The 18,229-nt window shown below is 42.8% G+C and overlaps 1 protein-coding gene across 1 annotated transcript in view; it reads right to left on the bottom strand.

Moving 5' to 3' along the window:
- The window catches only part of LOC121678046 (calcium-activated chloride channel regulator 1-like), a 50,162-nt gene that overhangs the window by 17,176 nt on the left and 14,757 nt on the right, over positions 1-18,229 (bottom strand). The window contains exons 10-12 of the mRNA XM_042057223.1: positions 2,929-3,150; positions 2,226-2,493; positions 1,956-2,117 (exon numbers count right to left, since the gene is read on the bottom strand). Coding sequence (XP_041913157.1) covers positions 1,956-2,117; positions 2,226-2,493; positions 2,929-3,150 — 652 coding nt within the window. The remainder of the gene's footprint in view (positions 1-1,955; positions 2,118-2,225; positions 2,494-2,928; positions 3,151-18,229) is intronic.

Here is an 18,229-nt window from a genome sequence, read left to right as displayed (position 1 = left end):
TTTGCATGGCTAGCCCGATGCCGAAGCACCACTACTGAAAAAGTTGTTGGTAGCATCAGCTAACTAGCGCCAGATTTTGGAGTGCAGGGGACAAGTCGAGATGGGCTATGAGACATACGTTCACACTCGGTATCATGTTTCAATACACTTTAGGTCAATATCACACCGGAATTCTCCTTTAAAACATGCTGTTCCAGTGGTCAGTGAGCATAAAGCAATCTATTGCTTGAGGTCTGGGAATTGCGCTTGACGTTACTCCGTTATGCTGGAAGGGATGGACCTGAAAATGTAATAATTTCCTGATAATGTAATAACTCCCAACAATGTAATAAACATCCCCTCATAAACACTGTTGGTCATTCTTAAAAAGCACCTTTAATATTGTACATTACTGATATGTGCATCTGTACTCAAGATCTGTATAAGCATTATTGCACATCAATTGGGTAAATGTAACTGATGACCTGCTACTATAGCATTGGACAACGTTATTGCAATATTGGGAAATTATTACATTATTAGGTTTTGCAAAAATAAGGTTAACCCAATAATGTAATAACCTTCTGGAATTTATTTATTTATTTATTTAAAAAGAGTATCCAAGGTAATGATTCAAAAGTTGACTAAATCTCAGTGTGGGTATACATGTAAAATTGTACAAGAAAAGGTAATGATTCAGGTAATGATTTAAAGGTATGTAATAATTTGTTTATTAGTACATTATTAGTACAGACATTTATTACGTTATTGGGAAATGCACTTTTTTACATTATCAGGAAGTTATTACGCTATCAGGTTTTATTACATGTTTTTTGGAGTTGAAAGAGTTGTGAATCACTCATTGCTGTATGTACCTAGGATTGAAAGGAAGACTTTCTGAGCACCTCTACTTACTCCCAGGTGTAACCCTTTGTCTACAGATACTAGGTGTACAGGAAGGTGGGGCCATCACACCTTCCCATTGTCGCTTATGGTTGCTCCAAGTACTGAGACCACATTTATACACAATATACAATTACAGGGTATTCTGAAAAACGGATATTTTCCCCTCATTCGTTTTTAAAAATAATTCTGTTCACACCGATGCTAAAAACAGCTGGGGAAGGGTGTCGCGAACATGTCAACAAACAGGTGAGCAATCAGAGATTTTAAACAAACAAGGGAACATCACCTCACAATGCAAAAACGCTGCTTACCCCTGTTTACATGCTGAGTTTTCCCAAATCTCCATTGGCCGGAGTTTTCAGAAATAATCGTTTTCAGCAATAAAACCGCCATTTTCATGTAAATGAAAAGCTAAACCGCATGAAAATATGTGTTTTTCCTACGTGTAAACGGGGCCTGACACTATTGGATTAGCATAACATTTGGTACATAACGTTTATTATTGCGCTTCTCAACTGTAAGTGGGACATCGAGAGCAAATCTTCTTTAGTGCTGCTTTAGCCCTTACAAGGTTCTACCCCTTCTGACCTGACTGAACTCCTCCACCCACAGTGTCCTACACGCTCTCTTAACTTATCTGATCACAGCCTCCACAATATCCCTCAACCAAGATTCCTTTCCATGGATGACAGAGCTTTCTTACCCCCCAACCCCCTGCTTCTGAAAGGCTCTCCCCCAACATGTCAGATTGGCTGCCAATGTCACCAGCTTCAAGTTTCTCCTGAAAACTCATTTGTTCAGGAAAGCTTTTAATGTATTTTCGAATTGCATTGACATCTGATTGCCCATTCTGCTGTTTTTTTTCCTTTTCCCCTTTTTACACTGTAGCCTACAGTGCCTTGAGCATATGAGAAAGTGCTTTACAAATAAAATGTATTATTATGTTGGATTGTGGGAATAATTGTGTGCCAATAGTATATTCTAATTGTGAGTGTTTGTTTCAGAATAACAATTTGTATTGTCTCTGACATTGACGATTAATACAAAGTCCAATTTTTTGGAAGTTTTACCGTTGACCACATATCCAGGGATGTAAGGTGCTCCGCTGCGTCTGTGTGTAGAGATCCTGGCTTTGCCCTTGTTTTGTACTCTCACTTTCAGGCTGTACCTTCCTGTCTTCAGATCAATGAAATATGCTGAATAGATGCCATCATGTCTGAAGGCATCAGCACCTAGAGTAAGGAGATAAGTGCCCACTTAGATGACATTCCATAAATACCAACACCAATCAACATTTTACAGATTATTTTTTTAGATATTACTATTTTTTCTTCTTTTACCTGCTCCATTATCCTCCAACTGTAGCAATGCCATATGCCCAGCATCAGACTCAAGTGTGGCTGTGACATCTGCCATTATAACAGGCAATCCCTTCTGAGTGACAGCTGCATAGACCAACATGGCTTTTCTACCATCAGCAGAGTTCTGGTCCATGTGTGCTCTCACTGTGATAGGGGGCACATTAGCGCTGGCAGCACGGGTGGTTACAGTGATTGCCATCGCCTGTTTGCTACCCATATTAAGTAGACTATAGTGCCATTCTCCAATCTGTGGAGAATTTAAACAATTCCACAGGTACACAAATCCATTCAACAGATGCTGGTAATGTATCAGCGTAGGTGTAGACAAACTAGCAGCATTATGATATTATCTTTGACCTAATTCTAATTGATTTGCACAACTGCTGTTTGAAAATATTTTTTAATTAGTTGATGATTTCAGTGTGTAAAGTAGCTTAGTTATCAACACTACACACTTAATAATCAGGGTTCCACAAAAATGTCCACATTAAAAACAAACCACAAATAAATATGAAAGAGGAACTGACAATAATGTTAATGTTGTGATCAAAATGTTGTTGTAGAAATGGTCTATGATTAAATCAATTGCATTAATAACAGGCTATATGTGACATGAACTATATATAGTAATGACTACTTTGTTAATTATTGTGGCCTGTTATGAGGTGCTACCAAATTCTACCTTGGCAGTTCCTGGTATTCTCAAAGTCAAGGTCCTTGCAGAAGGGTCATGAATGAAGTCTGACTGAGTGAAACTCTCTCCACTTGGACCTTCGATGAATATGATTGGAGAGGATCCTGATACTTCATAGACAATGGTAATAGCTGTGTCTTTTCCAACAGTCCAGTCCACAGAAAATGTCCCATTAAACCAATCAGTGATTGTATTCCCAGAGCTTTCAAGCTGTAGAGAATAATATAAAGCAATCGTGTTCATTAATGATGGTCTGCAGGCCTTCTCCTATGATGTTGTAATGTATATTGCATTTGCATGTTTTTATTTACACAATAATCCAAGCTACATATAGTTTGATCATAAACAAATTGCAAGACAAGGCCTCTCAGCTTTTTCGATGTCAGAACACCACCCTGAAAAAGTTCTCAGAAATGTATTTGGTGGGAAATGGTTTTACAGAAGTAGGCTATTTTCCACATACAGTCATGTTGCACCATTTTTTTTTTAAAAGGAGAAAAAGAAATCGAGAATGAAAAAGAATGGGCAGCTACAAAGCTACCATATGCGGGCGGAAGCTCACGGCAAAGTAGGCTACTTTTTAAGTCACTGAAGAGCCTCAATATGTCATTACAAGTGCTGTGTAACATGGACAGAAGCATTTCTGTGGTACCACCTGGGGCCTATTGCACAAAACTAGGATAAGGGATTAAGCCTGGATATCTTGGTTATCCTGGCTTAATTTATCCGTGATCCAGTTGCACAAAAGCGGGATAGGGGGCAGCAGGATATGTTATGGTATAAGTTACCATGGCGATTTATTCTGTGGAGCTAGCCTGCTCCAGACCAGGCTAAGTTCCAGGATCTATTTAATCTCATCCCTTATCTCAGTCAGCAGTCACCACAAACAGATACCAATAGTTATTCCACTGCCCAACATGTGAAACATGCACATTGTACATTGTTATCACATATACCTAGACCCACTGTCATTATTTAAACGTTTATGATCATTAATTAACTTTTACATACTCACCATTCCCGACCTGTCATGCGACAATGTGACGTCACAGGAGTGCCTAACCATTTCGCGCGTGGTGGTCGCGGCACTAGCTGCAATATTCTCCTAAACAGAGGTGTTGCTGTTTGTTGCTGTTGTGAAAAGGCTATCACTACCTACTTCACACCGTAGAAGAAACAATGAAGCCGGTAGTTGCCACGGTGAATTAGTAAATCTGTGATCGGTGGCGGGGTCTATTTGAGGGAGCCGTGAGCGCGCACTTATCCAGGATAGGTTTCACCTGGCTTGATGAATCCGTGTCTGCTCATCCTGGCTTGGTCTTTGTGCAACCAATTAAGCCTGTACGCTCTTGTTTTGGATTGATTGTGCACAGCTCAGTAACTTATCCCGGATGTCTTAATTCTGCTTTTGTGCAACAGGACCCTGAGCATGAAGCCTCACAGTCATTTTGGTTGTCCTATATAATATAAGGAAGACCTCTAACACAGTGTTTCCCAAACATTTTTTCTGGGGACCCACTTTTTAAAAATGACAGACCATCGCGACCCAATTCACTTCAGATCTAATATGCAACCACCAATATCGCCCACAACGTTGATGTTTTAGGCCAAAGGTACTCAAACTTTAGCCTGGTTCTCAGCCACCTCCTCTGTTCGCTGATTGGACAGGTAAAATTTGTCCTGAGAAAACCTGCGAATATACCGAAATCCCAGACGATGTACTGATGGGAAATGAAAATTGAGCAGAAGTATGTAGGAGGGTGGAGCCAAGCTACTCAAACTTGTCAATGCCAGGCCCCAAACCATTCTTCAGTGCCATATCTGGGTGGTTGGATTGATAATAGCGCCTACTAGGTCTGGCCTACTATTATAGGGTTTGGTGATGCACCGACTCCTCACTTTTCTCACAATTCTGCAATCTCAATTACACTCATGAAACAATGTATAAATATTTTCAAAGCTGTTAAATTCACTTAGTTTTGTACACACAACCTCAGGTTGTCCTCATCCTGCTTTGAACACGGTTATGTTGCATTTTGAGCACCATCAGCTTGGAAAGTTCTAAATGATTATCTTCCGAAAAGATCAGTTTTAATATGTGCCAGCCGAACTTAGCCCCGCCCACAACATTTGAGGTCGGGAAGTTCGGTCTGGCATTGCTCCGTAGTCGAGCAACTATGCTCAAACCAGAGTTGTTAGGACTGAAAGTGTTGTGAATCAGAATCCTTTCTGTAAATGTGCATACTGTGTACTTCTTATGGTCATTTGTGATTTTTGTATCCATGTGTCTGTATTCAGAGTATCCTTTGTTTATCCTTGAATTCAATGAAAGCCTGTCTAGAGGCCTTTTGCCTATCACCAGGTGTAAAATGTCAATGTTTGTAAAAACAGTATGTGGCCAGGCCTCTGAAGAACTTCCCTGGAAAGGGGGTAGTTGTAATTAACCACATGAATTCCAATACAAATTTTAAGTTTTGCCTGAAATTGTACTGTGGCTATTTACAAGGGCATTGTTCCCACCTCTTTTGGGGCCTACCATCAAATGTTTGACCTCTATAGAAAGCTGAGAACCTGTAGTTTTCGTAGGAAAAATAACTCTGTGATGTACTGACACAGAGTTACAGAGGCTAGAATATGTTTTTTTCTTTCTGCCGGATTACAAGCAAATCTGAACTGACCACATTTCAGCCCTCTAGGTCACTTGATATCACTTAGAAACACAACTGAGCCCTAGCACCAGGTCTTGTGAAGCTGTGTGTAAAAGTAGATTAATATAGAATGAAAATATGAGTGCTTTAGACCATTATTTGCCAAGGTATGCTCATGCGTTTGGTAAAATGCCTATGGAAACTCCCCATAGGACTTTTGGTTATCCAAAATGCATTCTGACAATCAAATGCTTACTGCACATGAACCCCTGTAGAAGCATAATCCTGGTCTCAAATGAAAGGTAAAAGACAATAGAAGCTGACCAGACTTGATGGCACCAAGAGGCCACATCCCCTCCCACCATACCTTTACATTGCATATTCATACTAGGTCACTCCTTCTCTTTGTGTGTAACTTACTTAAGGTTAAGACTTGTTTTGTATAGTCAGAGAATACTGGTGAAACCCATGATGGGGTGACACAAACATGTACCTGTCAAGATCTGGCCTGGACTGTTGACTATGTGCCACCCTGGTGGCCATTCTGTGTATTGTTTTCTGTCATGTGCTCTGTGTTTACCTGTCTGCTGTCATGTGACTGTCTCCACCCCTTTTCCCTTATTTGGTCTGTGCTTCCTGTCTTGTTAGTTTTCCCTCCATTTCTGCTTCCACACCTGTTCCCCGTTATTGTCTCGTTGGTTTCGTCCAGTTCTCTGTCTTTCTGTTAATTGGTCTATGCATTTCTACCCCCCTGTTTCGCTGTCCTTCGTCGGATCGTCTTTCTGTTTTGTCTAGTCGTAGTCCCGTATATAAGTAAGTCTTTAAAGGGACACCAGGCAACGTTTTCGTGTTAAATTACTAATCTTCGTAAGTCTGTATATGGTAGGGATGGGCAAAGCGAGGCTTTATGAAACACTGAAACGTTCGAAGCAATTGTGCCGAATTGTTCCGAGGCTTTGAAACAATTCCGACACCTCAGAGCTGTTTAGGGTGAAACAAATCTGTCAAATGCTTCGTATTGGAGATGTAGTCTGTAAAGTTTGTGGCTCGCTCTGTTACCTGTGTTCAGTCTTTGTCAAAAGCTAAGCAGCATGCCCTTGGTCAATTACTGGATGGGAGACCACATGAAGTCACAATAAAGAGAATCTTATTGCTGCCACTATGTGTTCTCTAAATCACTTTCTTCTTATAAAAACTCTCGATTTTTGACCATTCTGAGAGTTTAGTTGAAACTGTGTGGTGAAGTAAGAAAACATAAACAGATACGATCTGAAACAGTACCTTACAAATCAAACGGGGATCGAACCACATTTGAGCAGCCTGGGCTACCGTGCAAAAAACACCCTCACTAACCACTACACCATCATGGTTATTGCTTAACTCTTTAACTGCCACGGAATCCTAGAATACTGCACCCCCTCACTGCCAGAGCAACATTCTAAATCCCCCAAAAATCTGCTGGATATTGTCAAACTGTGTATAAAGTATCTGTTTTCTGGTTTTACACTACTTTTTGATAGCTACAGTCAAATAACAAAGGATGTTACACCACTGCCTCTATTTAGGGCTCCAAAAACATTGTGTATGTCATTGTGGTCATTACAAACAGCAGTTGCACAATACAATTTGTAATATGTACTAATGAATTATCACCTCAAAAACACACACAATAGATAATATTCATAAGAAGATATGTAATTTAATCAATTAATAATATATTATTACATACTCTAAATATTCACACATCTCATTACATCATTACAAAATGATTGAGTAGCAAACTTATAACATACAACGTGACAAACGGTAGGCGGTTTCAATTCAGATAAATCAGGTAGTCTAACAAACAGTGACATGTTAATCATGTAGTACCATGCATGTCATTATTTATGCTGTTCCTTTGCAATTAAATTCAGGTCCAGAAAGGTTTAGAATGACTAAACATAAACACCCCTGTAGTAAAATTGAACAATAAATATAAATAATAAGTTCTTTTTGGTAATTGAGGGGCAGCCGTGGCCTACTGGTTAGCGCTTTGAACTAACCGGAGGGTTGCCCATTCGAATCCCGACCAGTAGGAACGGCTGAAGTGCCCTTGAGCAAGGTGTGTGCTTCACCTCACTGTATGTTCACTGTGTGCTGAGTGTGTTTCACTAATTCACGGATTGGGATAAATGCAGAGACCAAATTTCCCTCACGGGATCAAAAGAGTATATATACTATTGTATTGGTGACAAACCAAGATACTTTGCACATGACAATTTGCAGATCATAAAAGAAAAAATGTCCACCTGCTGGGGTGTTTTTTTAACATCTGCAAACAGTAAAGGACTGACATAGGTTAAGTTCTTGTGAGCACACTAACAGCAGAGACCAGTGTTGTGCCCGGGGAGCAACCTATATGTGGCCACAATACTCATGTTCTCTGTGATTCATTTCCTATTTTGCCTTTGAAAACACATTGGATTAGATCCATGTTTAATTTGAGTATACAGCTACATGTAATAACTGTTGAAGTGAACAAAAAAGAACTCTGAACATCTTTTGGAAACTAGTGTACTACTAGCCAGCTACTTGCTAGCCAGCTACTATAGCCAGTTCAAGTTTTGTATAGATTTCTAAAAATGAACAGTAAAACCTCTACACTGGTAGAGATTTGAACAAATAAACAATATCAGTTCAAGTTTTGTATAGATTTCTAAAAATGAACAGTAAAACTTCTGCACTGGTAGAGATTTGAACAAACAATATCAGTTCAAGTTTTGTATAGATTTCTAAAAACGAACAGCAAGACCTCTACACTGGTAGAGATTTGAACAAACAAACAATAAATATCAGTTCAAGTTTTGTATAGATTTCTAAAAATGAACAGTAAAACCTCCACACTGGTAGAGATTTGAACAAACAAACAGTAAATATCAGTTCAAGTTTTGTATAGATTTCTAAAAATGAACAGTAAAACCTCCACACTGGTAGAGATTTGAACAAACAAACAGTAAATATCAGTTCAAGTTTTGTATAGATTTCAAAAATGAACAGTAAAACCTCCACACTGGTAGAGATTTGAACAAACTAACAGTAAATATCAGTTCAAGTTTTGTATAGATTTCTAAAAATGAACAGTAACTGATTGGAAGAACTAATCATTTGAACTGATTGAAAGAACTGATCATTTGAACTGATTGAAAGAACTGATAATTTGAACTGATTGAAAGAACTGATCCTTTGAACTGATTGAAAGAAGGCTGATTTAACTGATTGAAAGTGCTCCTAGACAACCTAGGCTGGTAGTGGTGGATGCCTGAGATGGAAGATTCTGAAAAAAAAGGGAAAAAAAACTATATTTAGAGAAGAAAATTCAAACAAAATGGAACATTTTGGCAAATGTCTACATTTATAGTTATTAGCAGTGTAATTTAACGTGCATAAATAACTTTTATATAATCAATAGTAGTAATTATTACATTGTATGAAACAAGGAAAATGCATATCAACATGTGCATATTAAAATTAATGTAATTTACCAGATACTAGCAGATACGCATACTAGATAGCCTACTATAATAAGCAAACAACATCTCACCAGTGTTTGTACACAAGCTTTGTATGGTACATCTCAAAGCAGTCAGTGGGGCACAGTGCAGGGTGGTCTGGACAGGTCTTGCAGAAGAAAGGTGTCTGCTTCCTCCCTCTATGTGCTTCATCTGGACTGCGCTTCCGCGTGGAACAGACTTTGCAGTCCGGACGCGATTTCTCGTGTTGTCCGAGAAAGTGTCGACCAGTGAGACGCACGGGCACTAACGGTGTGCTGATTGGCCTGGGAGGAGGAGTGAGCTCAATTTGCCTCCGTCTCAGTAGCCCCTTCACCACAAGCTCGCGGAATCCAGCCGACTGCATTGTATTGCCACTTTCTTTGTGCAAGATGTAGGCATTCACAAGTGCGACCTCTCGGATATGATGGAACAACCGATGGTACCACTTCATTGCACGGTGTTGGTAGCTGTAATAGGAGCATAGCTGGTCTCCGCGATCTACCCCTCCCATGAAGCGGTTGTAGTCCTCCACGCCCTTTGGCTTGCGCAAAGTTCTGTAGCCATCAGGCCCCTTGCTACGCACTCGTTTGGTGATAACGAGATTGTCGTGCACTGTGGAGAGGACGGTGACTGTGCCAGCATCACGAAAAGACGCAGTTAAAAGTGGACGTTTTTCAAAAAACACAGGGGGATCTGAAGGCCGCAGTTTCAGACCATGGAGTTGAGGGGGCATGCCTTTCCTGTTCACACGAACAGTTCCACACGCGCCGGTGTTTTGCCGGTGGAGCTCTTGGAAAAGAGCGGGTGAGGTGTAGTAGCTGTCAGTATAGAGACTGTGTCCCTTCCCCAAAAGCTTGGCTTCCCTTAGCAAGCCAACAACTGAACTATGGCCAATACCCAGACAGCGATCGTAGTTGAAGGCCCCTCCAGTGTATACGTGCCACAGGTACGTGTAATTACTTGTCGCGTCTGATAGGACAAAATTCTTCAGACCAAACCGGTGTCTTTTATTTGGCACGTACTGACGAAAAAACACCCTTCCACGAAATGAAACCATGGATTCATCAATGGAGAGGTGTTCGTGGGGGTAGTACTCGCTCTGAAAACTCTTCAGGACTAGATCCATAAGTGGGCGGATTTTAAAAAGTGGATCATAACCCGGCTGACCTCTCTCCAACCTCAGAGAGTTGTCATTGAAGTGGATACAGGAGGACAAGAGCTGAAAGCGGTTGCGTGTCATTACACGGGCGAAATTTGGTGTCAAGCCCAGTGAACTTTGGGTGCTCCAGTAATCAGCGATTTGAGGCTTTCTAGTCAGACCCATGCTGATCTGAATGGCCAAAAACGCCTCCATCTCAGAGCGATCAGTGGGTTTATAGTCACGTAAACGAGAGTGACTCGCTAGCTCGGTGGAAGCTAACGCCTCAGCATAGCGGTTTGTCTCAGCCACCATGAGATCAATGACACAATCGCTAAAAAAGGCTTTAAAAAAAAGGTATGGATCACTACAATCCCAAACTCTCTGCGGACCAGGTCGTGGGTTGGTGTGTACAAAAGGGATCCTCCCATCAGATCGCTTCCTCTCCCCCTCAGTGGCCACCGTCTTGCCTGTCACATCTAGCCACTCCCGCGGGGCGTCTCCCTCACCACAGCCAGTGAAGTCGCCGGCCTCGGTGAAGTTGCCGGCCGCTCCTCCTTCTTCGACTCCCTCCTCGTCCTCCCCTGGACCACACAGGACCCCCTCCAAGTCCTCCTCTCCAAATCCGAAAAACTCCTCATCGCTGTCACTGTCCCAGTTGAAATTAAAACTCTCCTCCATGGTCGTAAATTCACGGTACCGCAATCGCAAACTCTCTCTGTGTGCTAGCTAGATAGCTTGATATTTAGCTGATGCTAATTTGTTTTTTGAAGTTTGTGAATGACGTAATTAGCATATTTGTGAAATATTAACCAATCGTGATCTGTCTAGAACATGTTTACTATCATATCAACATAGCAACAGCACAGTAACGATGTTTTAATTGGCTACATGTTAGCGCGGCAATGATGATGCTCCTTGGGCGCACATATGCACCCTTGGCATTCTAGAACACACTCATTGTGGGCGCATATATGCACCGTTGGCAGTAAACGGGTTAAGAGAAAGCTACACTGTTAATTGAACGCGCGGGCACGCCTGCCGACACCGGTGAAATGCACCGACGGTTCACTTAACTTTGGTCACATGACATGGGGATTTTGAACGATGTTTCGAAGCAGTGGTCACATGACATGGCTGTTTTGAACCACGTTTCGAAGCAGTGTTTCGAAACACTTGTGCTTCGAAGCCTCGACACTGATTCAAGACGTCGGTTTCGAAAGTCACACCCCTAGTATATGGTTAAATGACTCGTTACAGGGCGAATGAAGACTCTCTCGCCCGCCCCTACTGCCTGTAGGAAGAATATCCCACTTGCAAGTTCAGTGTATCCTACCCGCTGACCGAAGCAGGCAGGCTAACGAAACGCTAGAGATTGTTGCAAACCTGTGTATAATGGCAGAGCCGGCGAAGAAGCAACGAAAACCCTTGACAGAAGACGCAAATACAAGGAAAAGAGCTTCAGACCGAGCGAGGGGGAGTTTCGTAGAGAAAAAGCATTAGGCTTGCCTGGTGTCCCTTTAAATGTTAAGTTTGTAGTTAAAAATAAAGTGTGTTTGTCCATAATTCTGCCTGGAGGAGTCTTGCGCTTAGGTCCTATCTGCCTTCCGTGACAGTACCTCTCCCTTGAGGGGCACTGGCCCCTCATTGGAAAGAATAAAAGCCTGTTCCTGATTTCCATCGTCCAGGGGGTCGTTTCTTGAAAGCGTCGTTGGCTAACTTGCGTCGCGACCTTGGTTGTTCGCTCCGTCGTTCTTGGATTTGGTGTTTCTAGAAAGGGTAGTTCCAACTCTCAATCGTCCTCACAAGGACGCAAAGTTTGGTCATTTGAACTACTGCCCCTGGGCAGTCACACTTGTTTCGTTCCTTCATAGTTCCAGTTGGTGTTTTGACTGATGCCACGTACACATTGGTCTCTCAATGTAGAGCAGGGGTCTCAAACTCAAATGAGCTGGGGGCCAATTCTGCCAACGTCATCTGTTTGGAGGGCCGGCTATTTCTGAAAATGCAATGTTCTTTTTTTCAAATACCACACAAAACTGCAAACAGAAAGTGCAAGTGTTTTTATCTAGTTTTAGACACCTGTGCTAGCAACCTTAGCTTATCAATAAAATAATGATAAAATAAATATTAATACAAATTATAAAACAAATGAAAAGCATAAAAACAGGTATGTGTGTGTTTCACACCAAATAAAAATATTTTCCTCTAATTTAAATAACTTTTTAAACCTGGCAAACTATAGGCGTCAGGGTTAAGAAAGCAACACCATTGGATTTTTATATCAATAACCACCTACTTCAAAGACAGCAGGAACGCACAAAGCCTATGGCAGGGCATTCAGGCCCTCACGGACTACAAGCCCGCGCCACAGAGCTGTGAGAGCAACATCCCTCTGCTCAACAACCTGAACCGCTTCTTTGCTCGCTTTGAAGCACAAAACAGCACCTGCCCACAGAAGACCCATCCCCCTCTACATGAGCAGCCCCTGTGCCTCTCTGCCGACAGCGTGAAGAGGACACTTGCTGCTATCAACACCCGTAAGGCAACAGGTCCAGACAACATCCCAGGTCGTGCGCTGAAGGACTGCGCAGGGGAGCTTAAGGATGTCTTCAGACATCTTTAACACTTCCCTGAAGCAAGCCATCGTCCCATCATGTTTCAAAGCTGCCACCATCATACCTGTGCCGAAGAAAACTGCTCCATCCTGCTTCAATGACTACCGCCCTGTGGCACTGACACCCATCATCATGAAGTGCTTTGAGCGGCTTGTCATGTCACATATCAAAGCCATTCTCCCCCCCACCCTGGACCCCTTCCAGTTTGCATACCGAGCCAAGCGGTCTACAGAGGATGCAATTTGCTCTGCCCTCACCCAGCCCTCACCCACCTGGAAAAAAGAGACTCATATGTGAGATTGCTGTTTATAGACTTCAGTTCTGCATTCAACACCATAATACCACAACAACTCATCTGCAAACTTGACAAACTGGGACTCAGTACCTACCTCTGCAACTGGCTACTGGACTTCCTCTGTCAGAGGCCCCAAGTAGTACGTGTTGGCAACAATACCTCAAGCAGCATCACACTGAGCACAGGGGCCCCCCAAGGCTGCGTGCTCAGTCCGCTGCTCTTCACCCTGCTGACGCATGACTGCACTGCAACCTACAGCAACAATCACATAGTGAAATTTGCTGACGACACAACTCTGGTGGGTCTCATCACCAAGGGCGACGAGACTCAATACAGGTTGGAGGTCGACCATCTGACCACGTGGTGCAGGGACAACAACCTCCTGCTGAACGTCAGCAAGACCAAAGAGATTGTTGTTGACTTCCGGAGAGGTCACACCCAACACCTGCCACTGACCATCGACGGTGCTGTGGTGGAGAGAGCGAGCAGCACCAAATTCCTGGGGGTGCACATCAGTGAAGACCTCTCCTGGACCACCAACACTGCATCACTGGCGAAGAGAGCTCAGCGCCGCCTGTACTTCCTGCGGAAACTCAGGCGAGCAAGTGCTCCACCAGCCATCATGACCACATTCTACCGAGGCACCATTGAGAGCATCCTCTCCAGCTGTATCGCTGTGTGGGGCGGAAGCTGCACTGAATACAACAGGAAAGCCCTGCAGCGCATAGTGAACACAGCTGGAAGGATTATTGGTGCTTCACTCCCCTCCCTGAAGGACATTTACACCACCCACCTCACCCGCAAGGCGACCAAAATTGTGAGTGATGCAAGTCACCCCGCTCACAATCTGTTTGATCTACTGCCCTCTGGGAAGAGGTAAAGAAGCCTGCGCTCCCGCACTACCAGACTCACCAACAGCTTCATACACCAAGCTGTAAGGATGCTGAACTCTCTCCCTCCTCTCCCCCCTCCACCCTCAGCTACATAACATCCTGGACATTGGACCCAAAATGGCCGCCTGCACTACTCCACTTGCACACTTGCACACTTGTACACTTTACAACTTGGTGTTGTTGTCCTGAAAACACAACACTTCTGCTGCTCTTACATAACTTGCACCACTATGCCACTTTCTTTCTTACTTAGGTCAAACAGAACTACCCAAGCCTTTTATTGGCCTGACTTTGCACTAGTATTTTATTGACTGTCTATGCACAATTTCAACCAAATTTTGCTGCTCTTATTTTTTCATTATTATATGTGCCCTCTTATTTACTTATTTACTTACTTTTTTGTTTACTTGAATGTTATGTTTGTCTGTGGACCTAAATTGGTAAAATATGTCTTGTCTTCACCGTGGGATAGTGAGAAACGTAATTTCGATCTCTTTGTATGTCTGGAACATGTGAAGAAATTGACAATAAAGCTGACTTTGACTTTGACTTTGACTTTGATATCAAAATTTCAAAAGGCCATGGCTTGAAAGTGGTCAGAGATAAAGTCCTACTGTAAATGTAAAATTTTTTGAGTAAAACAAAAGTTTATGAAGGGGGTAAATTTACCCATCTAATTTGCCACTGGATGGCAAGCACCTCAAATTATGCACCTTTAAATACTGGATGAACACATTTGAGCAGGTTTACTTTTTTCATATTACCCACATAACAAATTAACAGGAAAACACCTAAGATGTATACCAACACCTAAGATGTATATGGTTTCTAAACCACAAGGCCTACAATAAAGTATTCTGGTTAAATGAGTTCCTATCACGGGTAATCTGAGTACCCAGAAGTTTGCATCATATTGCGGGTGACTTTGTAGTTTAGAGCCCTATTTCTACTAGCCCTGCTGTCTGTACCACGTCCATTACAGACACTATCATCACGATTACCACTGCAACCTCCAAGCTATGTTGGGCAGAGGGTCGAAATAAGCATGGTATGCTTAGTGGACACCGTCGTACACGCAGACGCACCTCCATTCAATAGACGATCGATCATAATCTCCAAAAGGATATTCTCCTTCAGATTTAGAATAGGTGAATAACATAGCCTACCTAAGACTTCATCACACGTAAATGTTTTTCAACATTTGGTGTAGGCCTATTTCTGCTTAACCCTCTAGGCGCCACTGTCGAGTTTACTCGACAAGATGCGGTCCTGAATAAAACGGCCGATTTAGTCAAATAGGGTGTCATATTTCGTTCGACATCCACTCCACTAGGTGGCAAACATGTCATACGTCATCCCCGAGTCCGAAAAAGGTCATGGTTTAAACAAAAGTTTTGAGCTACAGCGTATTGAATCAGTGCGTGCAATACCGGAGCTAGTGTGCGTGTGAGCCACTTAGTCAGAGCGATATTGTCAACGTTAGCGAGTATTTGCATTAGATTATCGTCTAATGGCATCAAAAAAGTTTACCTGAAATGAAGTGTTGGGTCTTCTATTCGCGGACCCTGATTCTGAAGGGGAATATCTGCCTTCAGGAAATGACGGTGATTCGTTTAGTGAGGCTTCAGATGCGTCCCTGCCTTCAATGATGCAGCTGGACAAAGTGAGAGTTTACTCCATAGTTTAGCTTACACCAAGCACAAACGTTGAATCGTTTGCCCAATGTCACTGGTGGGAATAATGTTTCACGGGTTCGGAGTGTTCATCGGGAAGTTAGCAGGGTGTTAGTGGTGTGGCGAACAAGGCTGGAGGTAGCCTAATAGCGCTAGCTTCTGTCTTTTGCCTCTCCACAATCGCGGCGACAGTAACGTGGTGGAGCCTTTGTCTAATGCGACTGGGTATGTTAGACGAGGTCGAAGTGCTCATAGGAGAGTTAGGGGGGAACGTAGTGGCAGTGTGGGGAGTCGCAATGAGAATGACAGTAGGCCTAGTCCGAGCTGCGCAAATTCTCTCCACTCGACGCGCGCGAGGCAGATCTGGCCATGCTGCTCGCATGGTGGAGGTGGTGACACGCTCTCTCCCTCTCCCTCTCCCCCCCCCCCACACACACACACACACACACACACACACACACACATTAGGTCATGCATAGTCTATCACAAGATGATGGGAATGCCGGCCCTGTATGGATAGGGAGTCATTATCTCTACAACAAAAGGCCTGCTACATAAAAAAAAAAAAATGTCAGCCATTTATTAGTAATGATTTACACTGTTGATTTGCTATCTATTTCCCTGATCATTTAGGACATACACTATGTGTTCCTTTTTGTGTGTTCATGTCCTTGTGATGTGTGTGTCTTTGTCAGCTAAGAAAAAAAAACATCAACAAAAACAACAAAAAGAAAAAAAATACTAACATTGTCTCTTGTCTTGTCTCGTCATCTCACTCCTGATCTGTGCCTTGCCGTGGCAAATGAGCTTTTGAACTAAACAGGTCTTGTCTACTTGTGTTTGTGTGTCATCTGAATAATCTATATGTGCCCCATACATGGAATCAGAGTGCCTACTGTATGTAGTAAATGGAAAATCTCTACAGCAAAAGGCCAGTCTACTGCTACATGCATTTGGTTTGTTTCGGCCATTTATTAGTAATGATTTACACAGTTTGTTCACTACTTACTATTTACCTGAGCATTCAGTATTGTGCAATATAGCATACAGAAGGTGAGGGACATTTTGGGGGGAAAGAAGTGGTGCATTTTATCATTCAAACATGCGACTTTTCATGAAAATTCTATAATCCAAGATGGCCGCCACCATATGACGTCATAATATGCAAATTAGATATAAACATTTAATCTCTACATAAACTTTGGGTCATCCTTAATATTTCTCTAATTTACAGAAAGTCTCTATCTCTTATCACTTTTAAGATATAGCCTTTTGAAATGAAGATGTCAAAATTGATCGTTTCGGAAAAAAACCTCTGGCGCCTAAAGGGTTAATTTCTGCTTCAATTTATGCAACACTATGGCCTGCATCGCTTCCGCGTCATTACAAATGCACGTCTTTGTGTTTCTCGCGTGTAATACAAGTATTTCCTGAAAACTTTGCGCAGCGATTTTGGGTTTGAATGAAGCTCTGGATGTCTAGCACATATGGAGCAGAGTACAAATGAGATCTGTCACCGTACTTGGAACCATCGTCTATTTTAATCAGTATCGTTGTTTGTCACAATTAAAAAGTCTCAAGGGCCGGATTACATTATTATTTTGACATACGTCGCGGGCCGGACGCGGGCCGGATTTGGCCCGCGGGCCGGGTGTTTGAGACCCCTGATGTAGAGTAACTATATGCATAAATATTTATGGTCAAAACCTATTGTGTCTTGTAGGCCTACTCTTACTCAGAAGTGCAAAGGGGAGATAAGATGCGAACTCCGGTCGAGCGCGCAGAGCGCCGACGCGCTGCCGTTAAGCCACGAGATAAGCCAACAAAACTTACCCTGAAATTCGTGTAGGCTATATCATTTTTCCAACATAGATATTTAACACAAATAATGACACATATTGGTCGGCTTGGTGTATTGCAGTTTGGCGACCTCAATGGACCGTGAGAAGTAGTCAAACATGACTAGGTAAGTGGAGTTATCTAGATGACAGAGGTCATCCCCAACCTGAGAGAGAAATGGAACCACATGAGTCTCATTCGAATCGCAGAATGCGGGGTGACAGTTCGTCAAGTTGTTTGGTCCCTAGGAGGGCAAGCAGGGGCTTATGGTCTGTTTCAACCTGAAAAGTCATGCCAAGCAGAAAATCCTTGAAACGCTCGCACGCCCACGTTATAGCCAGAGCCTCTTTTTCGATCTGCGCGTAGCACTGTTCCGTGGTCGTAAGAGCCCATGAAATGTATGCCACAGGGCGCCAGTCTGCATCTCGGCACCGTTGAAGGAGAACCGCCCCCAGACCGTAGGAGGATGCATCGGCTGAGACCTTGGTCTCCTTACTGGAGTCATACAAGGCCAGGCCCGGTGGGGTTGACAGCTCCTTCTTTATATCAGTGAAGGCTTGGCACTGTTGTGGGCCCCAGTACCAGGATGTGTCTTTTTTCAGGAGGTCTCTGAGAGGCTTTGATCTTTCTGCAAGGTTTGGGAGATATTTCC

Source organism: Alosa sapidissima, chromosome 12, assembly GCF_018492685.1.
Source record: "Alosa sapidissima isolate fAloSap1 chromosome 12, fAloSap1.pri, whole genome shotgun sequence".
NCBI classification, from domain to species: Eukaryota; Metazoa; Chordata; class Actinopteri; order Clupeiformes; family Clupeidae; genus Alosa; species Alosa sapidissima.
Note: the sequence above shows the minus strand (reverse complement) of the source record. Positions and strands in the feature narration are given on the sequence as shown.